The following is a 12721-nucleotide window of genomic DNA, read 5'->3' as shown; positions in this document are numbered from 1 at the left end:
TGGGAGACAGAATGGCTCCTTGAGGGACCCCAGATGTAAGGGCCCTCTTATCGGAGCACACGTCTCCCAGCTGCACCATCTGGAACCTCCCAGAGAGGTAGGATCAGAACCACTGGAGCGCAGTGCCCCCGATTCCCACCTCTGCCAGGCGCTCCAGAAGGATACCATGGTCTATGGTATCGAAAGCCACTGAGATGTCCAAGAGCACCAACAGGGACACGCTTCCCCTGTCAATGCCCAGACGGAGATCATCAACCAAGGCGACCATGGCAGTCTCAACCCCGTAGCCCGCCCGAAAGCCGGTTTGAAATGGGTCCAGATAATCCGTTTCATCCAAGATCGATTGAAGCTGGATTGCAACCGCCCTCTCGATCACCTTCCCCAAAAATGGCAGTAGCGAAACTGGCCGATAATTATTATGCATCAGGGGGTCGAGGGAGGGCTTTTTAAGCAGCGGTTTTACTATGGCCAATTTTAAGCTTGATGGAAATTGCCCGTCCCTCAAGGATGTATTAATGATCCGGTGTAACAGTGAAGTTACCACCGGTCCCCCCTGAGCCACTAGCCATGAGGGACAGGGATCGAGAGAGCAGGTTGTCTTCCGAACACTTCTAAGGATCTTGTCCACATCATCGGTACTAACGGACTCAAACTGATCCAGTTTAATAGAGTCCACGGAGGCTCTGGATACCTCTACTCTAGGTTCTGCCCTAATGCCGGCGTTAAGACCTTCGCTTATCTGAGAGGTTTTATCCGCAAAGAAGTTGTTAAATTGGTCACAGCAGGCCTTAGAAGGTTCAAGGATCTGGTTCAGGGCAGGAGGGAGCTGACCACTCTGAACAACTCTGCCGGACGCAACTCCGCGGACGCAACACGAGCACCATAGAACGAGTTCTTACTTTCCTCAATCTAGATACTACAATCTGTTGATGCCCCCTAGTATTATATTGGCTTTTATTGGCGCTCGCTAGACGGGCCCTATTGGGCACCGTCGTCACGTGTGAGGGGCAGTGCTTTCAGACGCCCCTCGCATGTGATGAGGGTGTCAAAATGGCGGTGCCCTGTACATACGGGCGCCACTATTTTGACGTGAAGGACACCTAGCATCCACACATCTCAGCGCCTTTATTACGCCGCAAGTGCGCCATTGGCGCCTTACGGCACCACAAAAAGAACCCACTTTTTGCAGGTTCTTTTTGCTGTGCGAGGGAGCCGCGCGGTTTGTCCACTGCAGCTACCTCGCGCAGCAAACTAGGGCGGCAGCAGACCGCCCTTTGGGGCGGTCTGTATCCCACCTTAGTTGCTGCATCACATTGTTGACTCATGTTTAACTTTTGTTCTACTATGACTCCCAGATCCTTTTCACATGTACTGGTAAAGTCAGGTATTCCCCATCCTATATCTTCATTTCATTTTTTTCTACCAAAGTGTAGTACTTTACATGTCTCCCTGCTGAAATTCATTTTGTTACCTTTGGCCCATCTGTCTAATCTGTTAAGGACATATTGAATTCTGATCTTGCCCTCTGGGGTATTGACTATCCCTCCTAATTTGGTGTCATCTGCAAATTTGATAAGCATGCCCTCTATTTCATAATCCAAATCATTGATAAAGATGTTGAAAAGCACTGGGGCCAAGACAGAACCCTGTGTTTCCCTACTAGTCACTTGTCTCCAAGATGAGGAGGAGCCCTTAGTGAGCACCCTTTGGGTTTGGTGAGTCAACAAATTACATATCCACCTAACAGTAGTATTTTACTAGCTTGTTTGCAAGAACAAGAATGGCATTTCACTGGGTGGCTGCATACTAATGAAACTATGTTTTCAGCCCTTTCTGATCTGTTCCTTGGGAGTCCAGATGCTGACAACCTTGTTGCTCAAATGCAGCCCAAGGCACTGGTCAAATGTGATATCTTTTTGTGTTGCCCAGAGATGCATTCATTATGAGGAAATAAATATAGGGCTGTACTGTACCATTATATTTTGGTGCATTTGCAATTCCAGCCATGTTCATGTTCAAGTATAGAAGCTGTGTGAATGAAAAAGCTGTATGTTAAAACACTATTCTGTGTTTCCTTTCTCTGAATACTTTTCTCAAGCCCAAAATGAATGCACTGCTTAGCTATCTGAGTGACATGTATTTGCTCTTACATTTTTATTTTCTAGAAATAAAAATGTTCAGTGATTTAATGGTTTATTAGAACCTTTGTTTCATGTATGCAGATCATATCAGAATTAGGTGTTGATTCTAAGGTGTACCCCACTACATTTCAGAAGTAGCTTATGCTGGATGAGAAACAGGTCTTCAGAAAAAGGAAATAAACTTGTGTTATATGTGCACATTAATTTGTGGATGAATGTGAACTCCTTCTAAAAAGCATAAGACTGCCAGTTAACTTCTGTGGCAGGGGGTTGGACTGGAGGGCCCTTGAGGTCTCTTCCAATTCTATGATTCCGATGGTATGTGTAAATCATAAAGCCAACAGTTTTTCATATACCTTTTCATATACTTATTATTTTCACACTGAAAGGCAATATTGTATTGACATGTCTTAAATATCTGTATTGTGAATTTTCAACTGTGAAATAATTTTTTTCCAGTAATTGTAAGATATCAAACCACATTAGTTTTGGTTGCTAAGCCTTACTTCCATCAACTGTTAGAAAAGGAACAGCAGTTGTAAACCTGGAGGTGAAGAGACATTTTATGCATTATGTGAAACTCATATAAACCTACGAAATGCTTCAGACATTAAAGCTAGGTTCCATGCACCTCTTTCTCTCCCCCATCTGTCTGTCCATCTGCCTATTCTATCAAGCCAGCCAGCCCCTTCTGCCCAGGAAGAAGAAGCACCCCAGAAGGCTCTGACCTTGCTGGATGTTTTCAAAGGACACATAAATGGGAATTTGAAAGCTATGCCCTCTCTACATATACAAACACCAACAGATTAGAGTAAGACTGTCCATTGCACTTTGGATCCCATCATGTATGTTTGGGATATGTCTGTATAAATGTGACAGATGCATGCACAAATAATGTTTCATACTGATACAAGCACATGGGAGATGGGATTGGCCACAACAGTCTTGCTAGCTTCTCCTAAATGTGAGGTGCTCTTTGTTCATTACAGAAATGCATAAAATGAGATGTGCTATCAAGCAATTTCATTCAGAGGGCTTGTGTATTCAAATATGCAGATGCAAACAATATTATAAAAGTATGGATTTCTTGATACTAATACATGAACTACTAAAATCAGGTTTAAGAAACTACTAAAATGAGCACTCCTTTTTTTCCATTCCTGTATTGGTTTGTAATGTCTATTTTTAAAAATGCACTATTTGTAAATTTCTTAACCTCAGACTGTATGCAATGAGTGACTTATTTAATAATCATGTAAGGTAAACTATGAATGCAAACATCATGAAAAATTAATAGGCAACTAAAGATGTTTCAAGCAAGTGCCTCCATAAATGTTGACTTACAGCATATGCCAACTATTTTACCTACCTGCAGTGCACTCCTAAGCTTGGTAGAATCCTATGCATTGGTGGGACTCTCCATAAAATATGTTTAAGATTTCAACCTTAAACACAATTTGTACTTTCATAGTACAACTCCCAGAATACCCATGTGTTCTAAAAATAGCTTTTCAAAACCCTGGGGAGTATACCAGGGATGTCCATATTTTCATATATAAATGTATAAACAATCATTTCTTCTTGGTCCACTAGAATATGAACATTTCTGTACAAACTTTCAACACTATTTGTATTTCAGAACTTTGTTTGGGAAAATTCATCTGCATGGGTAGGGGAAATGTTTTTTTCTGTGCAAAAGACATTTCCTGTACAAAAAGCAGTATTTTTTGCAGGAGATGGAATATTCTGTATAAAATATAAGTGCTCCCCCACCACCCTGAAATTACAGTTCAGTGTGACCTGAGAAACACTGTTTTAAATCCAATGTTGCAGCTTGGTCCAACATCATGTGTTGCCAGTATGACCATATAATAGTCAATACAGAATAGGCAACATAGCTCAGAATGGTAATGCAATTGTCTTAGGATCTAAGGTTTCATAGTTTTAATGTATACATTTTGGTTTCTTCTTTCTAGAAAACGGCTGGCCTAGCAATATAAAACTACACTGTTTGGCTCATGAAAAATCATCACCGAGGCCTCAAACAATAAATTACTTTGGACTGGAACCCCCTGCATTTCATCAAAAGCTTGTACATTTGATGAAGTTATCGCTGCTGATCTTTCAAGAGGCTTCAAACAATGCAGGACTACCTAATTTTCTGCCATGTTCTTCAATATTGCTAAAAATGGTAGTTGTAGCAAGCCATATTGTGATAAATGATAGAATTTCAGCTGCTGAAATTAGAGTAAGCTTGCTTTAAACTCTCAAGTTCTAAAAATGTGCTTGCAGAAATAATAGAAACCATTCTCTCTCAAAACATAGGGCATGTTTGTTTCACGCCCATTTAAATGTCTTGGCTCTCAGCTAAATAAGCTGGAGGGGGGGTGGTACAGTTGTCAGAGGACTATCAGCTGTCCTCCAAAAACCCTTTTGAGGAAAGTCTTTCAAACAGCTTCGTACTAGTAGTCTGTCTGTGAAAATATTTTACCAATCTAGATTGTAGTGATGACCTTGCAGAAGAAATTCTGAGAATTACTGGGACAGAGCCTATTGCCTTTTTGTGGCGTTGCCAATTCAAAGGCAATTTCCTTTGCCTTTCACTCCTTGCTTTGCAACTTCGCTCCTTATTTTCAATTCCTCCAATCCATTGTCAATACCATTGATATGGCACCAGCTTGCAATAAGGAAACTGTCCTGAATATTCATAAAATAGATGATAAGCATGCTTGGCATTCTTCCCCTTCTTACATTTATGTTATGGATCATTTGCATAATTGCACAAAGTCCTAGAAGTATCTAGTCACTCTCCCTTTTTTTTGATGGGACCTTGATGAACTTCTGAAGGTTTGTTTCAAGGTCATTCAATCATGAAACTCATTGTCTTCAATGTTATTCCAGTGAGCAGCTCTCAGGTACTCATCTACATGGGGGAGCATGATGACCTTTTAGTTTTTCAATGCAAAGCCCAAGGATGATGGCCGTTGTTGGAACAAAGGCAATATTAATTTGGCTCTGCTCCATTTATCTTTGTGTCAAACAGAAAAACCAATGCCCTCGTCAAGCATTTGAAAGTTATGTAGTGTGTAAGGAAGGGGGACAGGAATAATTGGGCTACAATAGCCCTCTATTGTTCTTGCTGCTTGCCACCTGTGGAGAGCAACACCACATGGAAGTTCTCCACAAGATTGAGAATCCTAGTTTCACAAATTGAAGCTTACTTCTCTGGGTCGCTACCTTTGTATACTTGACAAAGGGGCTATACAGACCGTTGGCTCCATGCTGCCCATTTTTGCCCCAGAAGGAGGCTCTGGCAACCAGATGCTGCAACCTCAGATAGGACCAAAAAGAACCTGCTTCTGAGCTGGTTGTTTTTACGTCCCGGGAAGGGAAGGGTGCTCACATGCCATGATGACGCCTCTTGTACATAGCGCTGCATAAACGTCATCATGGCGCACGCCATATGGATTGGTGCACACCATAATGGCGCACAGGCAGCGGAACAAGGGCTTGGAAGCATGTGCATGCTGAGCCCTACCTCAGCCCTAGTGCGCGTGCAGGCCAGCACAAAGTGCCGGTCTGTACAGCCCCTAAGAGGGCATTGAGATTCCCACTCCCAAACTGTGCATGAAAAAACTGCATACTTTTCAAACGCTTGAAGAAAGCTGAAGAAATGAGAAAAATTGCTTGCTAACTTTCCTAAGATCTCTGTCTTACAATTTTGATAAACATAATGTTAAGCAAGAATAATATAGTTATTTAAAATAATTACTTTTAATACATGAACAATTGAACACAAAGACACTAATCTGGCAGTATATTTGCTGAAGTCACAGGAAATCATAGTTTGTTTCCATGGGTGCCTTCTGTAACAGCCATACTGTACATAGCCATGGGACATGGTGGCACAGTGGTTAAGGCGCTGACTTTGACAGTTGCAAAGTCAGCAGATCAAGACCCAATCGCCGCGTGACAGATTGAGCTCCTGTCACTAGTCTCAGCTTCTGCCAATCTAGCAGTCCAAAAGCATGTAAAAGTGTAAGTAGATAAATAGGTACCACTTCAGTGGGAAGGTAACAGTGTCCTGTGCAGTTATGCTGGCCATTGTCTTTGACAATGCTGTCTCCCTTACCTTAGTAACAGAGTTGAGCACTGCCCCCTACAGTCAGACACAACTAGACAATCTTGTCAATGGAAAACCTTTACCTTTACCTAGGTATTATATGTCTGGGTATAAAAATGTAGGACCTAAATACCCTAAAGGCACTAGATCCTGCCTGATCTTGGAAGCTTAACAGGGTCAGCCATGGTAAGTACTTGGATGGGAGAGTGCCAAGGTGGCAAAACCACCTCAGAGTATTCCTTCTCTGAGAAAACCCTATGAAATTCACAGAGTCACCATAAATCAACAGGCAACTTGAAGGCACATATACAAACACACCTCTAATATATGGGTATGATATTGTACCTGAGTATATTTAGGATTTATTACACCTGTATATGTCTGGGCATCATAAACGAGTTATTCTTGCCTTCATCTTTGTGCATTTCCATCACCCCCCTATGCACGAAGGGTGACTTTCTGAAGAAGAGAGCCTTCCTTATCTCTGGAGGCTCTCCACGTGAGGTTTACCATCACATGGAGAGTTTGCATGGGAAAAAAGGCTCTTCTGTTTCACAGATTCACCACCTACAAGTGGAGAGTGATGGGCATGTATAATAAACTCATATCAAGATCTCAAACCCATAAGTAACACATTTCATGTTTATATCCAGATTTTAAAAATAGTTGCCTATCTATATCAAAATTTTACACAAACTTGAACTGCCAAAAATATGTAGAGAGTGCTCTGAATAACCAAATCAAGATAGGTTTGCTGAATATTTGTCATTTTTCTTCTTAATAAATTTGGTTGGGCCCTAGAATCTGTGTTTCGGTACAATGAACATGATGCTCAGCTGGAAAATATTTTTAAGAAAATATATCCTGCCCCTTTCTTTGTATACTGATCTCTAGGGTTCTCCTTGTTCTGGTATGATAAGAGATGGTTCAGACCCATTTTATGTCCAGATATAGTTCAGGTGTCATTGGGAGCCTTTTTCTACCTGAATTTTGTATACCAATATAACATAAATCTATATGTAGTGGATTTAAATAGACACATGATTTGAGTTAATTTAATTGTTCTGATTTTTGCTGAATGAATCCATTAAACATTATAAAGCCAAATATATCCATGAATCTGTTAATGTAATTCCCATATTAAGGTAAGTGTGCATTGAACTGCTGTCTTAGGACCAGTATTTTATTCATTTGTAAAGAAAAAATAATTGAGACCAACCCATAAAAGGAGGGGGGATTCCAATAGCACACCATAATTGCATTCCACTCTAATGTTAGCTAACATACAATTGCTGCATAAAGACTAGGATTTATATGTTTCTGTATGATTATAATAGCACATACTGTATCTACGCACAATATGCCGCTCTTATCCTTTGCACAATTTTTGAACTAATGTTTCTCATGATGAGCTCCTGATTTCATCAAAAGAGAAATATTTTATATGTGATGACTTATGAATGTGATTTCTTATCTGTGAGTGGTGCTGTCTTTTTAATTGACAGCAATCGTTTGTGTAATGCAAGCATTTTTTAAATGCTGGTGATGGATTCTGAATCTGAATAAACCCCATGTGACACCAAGAGCCTATGATGGCCAAGGTGCTTTCTAGTCAGGGATGTCTGAATGAATTGTTTTGTACTGTATTTCTAGTGCCATTGTGAATGATGTATTGTCGCCTTAATTACAGAATGCAATGTATTTTTATGAGTAAAATCACTAATTGTTATCATTAATTGTTAATGTTTTAAGCCAGTACCATAGTTATTTGCTCAGTGCCTGAAGAGTAAATATATGTATATGTGTGTATATCTGTCTGTATGTATCTATAGAACTATAGATATATAAACTGTCTTACAGTTGATAGGTTTATCATTTTTTGAAAAGCTGACTAGTTTCAACCACAACCACTATGACAACTCTCACTTTAAATACCTTTATATACAGGAATTTTAGCTCTGAAAAGTAGACATGTCTTGGGAAGAAGGACATATGGTTATCCTATCGATAGAAAAATACTGTCACCTATCATCACTCCAGTCAAATGCTCTGTAGCTTACAAAAAGGTCTTTTTGTGGACTAAATTCACTGCATCTTTTAAGTTCTTCCTAGTGCAGTCCTCATTCCTGTCAGAAAAGGGAGTAATTATAATCCAGTTGCCGGTTTTATCTCTCACAGAAGATTTAGGTTGAAAGGTACTTTATGCTAACAACTAGGAGACACTGACTAATTATTCTGTCTTGTTCATTTTAATGAACCTTCCATGGTAAGAAAAAAAAGACAGAGTGGAAAAAGAAGAAAGGGTTACAACTAGAGGGCATCATTCTCTGCATATGTAAAATTAAGTGAATTAAGCATAATAGTGATGTAATAAATGCCTCTTCTGGAACTGCTCTAAAAGTTTACCTTTTGTGTGTCATTTTTGTCAAAGCAGTAAGCCCTGATTAAGCAGAGGTGGCTTGAACAACTTCATAGCACCCTAGTGCACCATATAACATTTTTTTTCTTACTGTGGTACAATATTACAAGTGCAAGTTAAATGCAGTTTACTTTCCCAGGAAGCTTTCAACTTGGACTTTCGTAATTCCATGGACTAACAACACAATCCAAATTCAGAATTATGACTGAAATATTGATTTCCATTGACAAACCTCCATCAGCTACAAAGGGACATAAAACAATCATGTAATTATGGCATTTCCACTGAAGCAACTGAACTGTGTGAAAAGGACTGTGATATACCTGATAAAACCAGAGGATTTGATTATTTATTTTTGAAATCAGAAACAGTTTTGCTCTATAGCAATGAGTGACTTCATTTTTCTTATGCTATGTCATTTGGTGTGCCACCAGGAAGCAACATATGCTACAAATATGGTAGTTTACAAAAAGAAATGAGAGTAGCAGAGATTAAGATTCTGGGAATGACAAGCCCAGCTCTTAAGGACAAGAGGAGTGGAAAATGGTTATCAAGGTCCAAGCAGTCAGCCAGCCATTCTACTATTGCTTTGTTTATACTGGGCTAGTATTTGAATGTGACTGTTTTCTCTATTTATTACTCAAAACTCTGTAGACAGCAATAGATCTATTTTAAATGCAATATTAAAATGAGCACTGAGGTGCACAGTTTCATACTTTAGTAAGTAAAAGCATGCCTGTTTTGTCCTTGGAAATTTTTATGAGTGAAATATGCCAAACTATGTTTATATCCTGAAAGGGGGCTTTACTTTTGTGCATGTGTACAATGTGGTGAAATGATAGCCTCAGGTGAAAAGTTTACCGATGGCAAGTGACCATTCATAAGAACTGCCTTTGAAAGAATGTTCTGCTCAAAGTAGAATTTGTGTTGTGTTGACCAAGCAGAGCAAGTGCAATGTGGCTTTGCAATTTCATCTTGATATTTGCATAAATATTTATGTTTACTTGAAAATAATAAAGCATTCCACTGATGTAATTTTCTTGTCCTCCTATTTCTTTTCTACTACCATTTACTGTATTAAATCTTATAAGGGTGCGAAACTGGAGGCCAAAGGGGAAGAGAATCTTATAAGGGTAATATTTTGTTCTACGACATACATTTACAGAAGGGAGTGAATCCCATTCTCTAAGCATATTCCATCCAAATGAAGAGTACCAATTGTTTCATACAATTAGTTCACAGTAGCTTCTCCAGATGGCTCTACCTCACAAAAGTGATGACACGTCTGAATGGTCTCAACTGAGAGCTGTATGTGACCACTGGTGGGGTTCTGAAATATCCTGTCTTCAGTCTGTTCTGTAATAGACATGTCCTGAGTACAACTGACCACTAGTGTGAACATAGCAGAATGTGAAATTCCAAAAAGGGCAAAATTATCGCCAGTCATGAAGATAGAATCATAGAATAATAGAGGTGGAAGAGACCACAAGGGCCATCCAGTCCAACCCCCTGCCATGCAGGAAATCCAAATCAAAGCATCCCCTGTATGTTTTTAACTATGCTTTTGGATTTAATTCGTTTTAATGTGTATTTTTAATATGTGAATTGTGGTACTGTTTTTACTGACTATCTTTACTGACACTTGTACACCGCTTTGATCTTGGGAAAAGCGGTTAATAAATAAACAATTTATTATTATTATTATTATTATTATTATTATTATTATTATTATTATTATTTATTATCCCCGACAGATGGCCATCCAGCCTCCGTTTGAAGACCTTCAAGGAGGGAGACTCCACTACACTCTGAGGGAGTTTGTTCCACTGTCAAACAGCCCTTACTGTCAGGAAGTTCCTCCTAATGTTGAGGTGGAATCTCTTTTCCTGCAGCTTGCATCCATTGCTCCAGGTCCTAGTCTCTGGAGCAGCAGAAAACAAGCTTGCTCCCTCCTCAATATGACATCCCTTCCAATATTTAAACAGGGCTATCATATCACCTCTAAACCTTCTTTTCTCCAGGCTAAACATCCCCAGCTCCCTCTGCAATTCCCCTTTTAACTTTATATCTGAAGAGCAACGATTCAGAAAACACAAGATATTTCTAATCCTAACCCAGCTATCCATAGAATGGAATCTTATGGCAGAGAAGGCAAGGCTTTTAATCTACCTGAATGAGGGCTAACTGCTTGCTGTCTGAAAATGTATGTTTGGTTGAAGCAGGAAAAATGTGGGTTTGGTGATCTCTTGACTGGACCCCACCCTTTGCCTTACCAGTTCTACTTCTATTAAAATGTGTGTGTGGTGTGTGGGAGGGGTTAATTTCAGTAATAAAATGTTTGTTTTCATCTGTATAAGAGCCATTTTGTGGTGGTGCCCATAGAAGAACTGTGGTACTGTACTGTAGGGTCTTCCATGTTTTGAGCTCAATCAATTTCAAAAATACTACAAAAATTAAATTCACTTGTCTCTATTTTGGATAATATATGAATTCACTCATGAATATGAAAAAACAAGGGAAGGCTGTGAGTGGAAGACAATCATCATTTGAAGTAAAAATCAGTGACTGACGCAGGAATGGCATGATAAAAGTCTCATCTGGAACTTTTCGTAATTGAAGAATCTTGTCTTGCACACATACAACAATAATTGTAATGGACAGCAACACTAACAAACAATAAATTATTATTTAACAGACATAACAGAATTCCAGAAAGACAGATTTTACCTTTGTAGCTTCGCAAAAGGTGGGGGCACACTGAATCTTGCATAGCTTCTTCCCATTGTTCATGCTGCAGATGTATTACTTATTCTTTTAAACTTGCATATTCATAGCTATGATAAGAGTCTGAATACCCTAAAGGCACTAGAACTCATCTGATCTTGGAAGCCAAACAGGGGCACCTCTGCTTAGTACTTAGATGAAAGGCTACTAAAGGATATCAGGTGTCTGAGGCTATATTTCAGAGGAAAAAAGTTGCAAAACCACCTGTTAGTGTTCCTTGCCTAAGAAAACCGTATGAAATTTATGTGGTTGCCATACATCAGCAGTTCCCAACTTGTGTTCCATGTAGCCCTTAGGGCTACATGTCAAAAAGACAAGTCAAAAAGTTTGGGAACCCCTGCCATAAGTCAACAGGCTACTTGAGGGCACATGCAGACATTACCATGATACACTTTTACCGCTCTTTTAAATTTTTCAGTCACATAACAGCACCACATTGTGGTGCTATATAACGTCTTCCCATTCATTTTATATGAGGAGGTAAACTTATTTTTCAAAATTGTTTTATTAGTAGGCAAAGAAAAACCTTTCAGCTTGCTTCTTTTTGCTGTAATTTGAAATTCCAGAGGCTTAAACATGTAAACCACTGGGCAGCCATCACTTTATTAACACTGCACTATTATTTCCTTCAATATATCAGGACTTTCACTCAAGTGTGGGTACCTATGGTCTCCAGATTTTTTTGGACTGAAACTCCCAGAATCTTTCACTTTTGACTAGGGCTGATAGCCATTGTTGGCCACAAACCATCTGGAAGTGCATGATTGCTTTCAATAACTGTTCTTCTCTATGCCCTGGCAGCCGTAATGGACTCATGCAGTGACTGGTCAGTCAGCTGAATTTGATTCCAAGCAACAAAGGAAGTTTTTCAATCTTCTTCCTGGGCAATATTTTCCCCAGACTGCATTACTTTAATGAGTTCTCATTTTTACAGCTCCTCTTTAACAGTTTTTTATTTGCTGATTTTATTGTGATGGCGTAGAGTGCTCAGCATAATTGACCAGTCCTTGCACTACCACCCTACCATCCCATACCGGAACTGGTTCAAAGGTGAGACAGCAGATGGAAAATGATGGTAACTAAAGGTTAACTTCATTAACTGGGAAAGTGGTGACGTTTCTTATTATTCAGGTGTGCCCCACCCTGTTCTGTTTATCTGGTTTCAAAAAGAGGAAACAAATGCACTGTTCTTCTTTTCCAGCCATTCAACTTGTTGCCCTCGTGAAGCCTTTGAGAGCTTTCTTCTATTACCAT

At 39.6% G+C, this 12721-nt stretch overlaps 1 protein-coding gene across 4 annotated transcripts in view; it reads left to right on the top strand.

The window, feature by feature from the left end:
- PFKFB2 (6-phosphofructo-2-kinase/fructose-2,6-biphosphatase 2) overlaps positions 1-9718 on the top strand; it is a 48503-nt gene extending 38785 nt beyond the window's left edge. For all 4 annotated transcript variants that reach the window (XM_089514467.1, XM_089514466.1, XM_089514464.1 and 1 more), the window contains one exon: positions 4118-9718. In XM_089514467.1, coding sequence (XP_089370593.1) covers positions 4118-4141 — 24 coding nt within the window. In that variant the 3' untranslated portion in view covers positions 4142-9718. The remainder of the gene's footprint in view (positions 1-4117) is intronic.
- Positions 9719-12721: the final 3003 nt, after the last annotated feature.

The sequence above is a fragment of the Sceloporus occidentalis genome, unplaced genomic scaffold, assembly GCF_023333645.1.
Source record: "Sceloporus occidentalis isolate IW3139 unplaced genomic scaffold, rSceOcc1.0.p SCAF_3, whole genome shotgun sequence".
Classification (NCBI taxonomy): domain Eukaryota; kingdom Metazoa; phylum Chordata; class Lepidosauria; order Squamata; family Phrynosomatidae; genus Sceloporus; species Sceloporus occidentalis.
The sequence above is the reverse complement of the archived record's forward strand: the minus strand, read 5'-3'. Positions and strand labels throughout refer to the sequence as shown.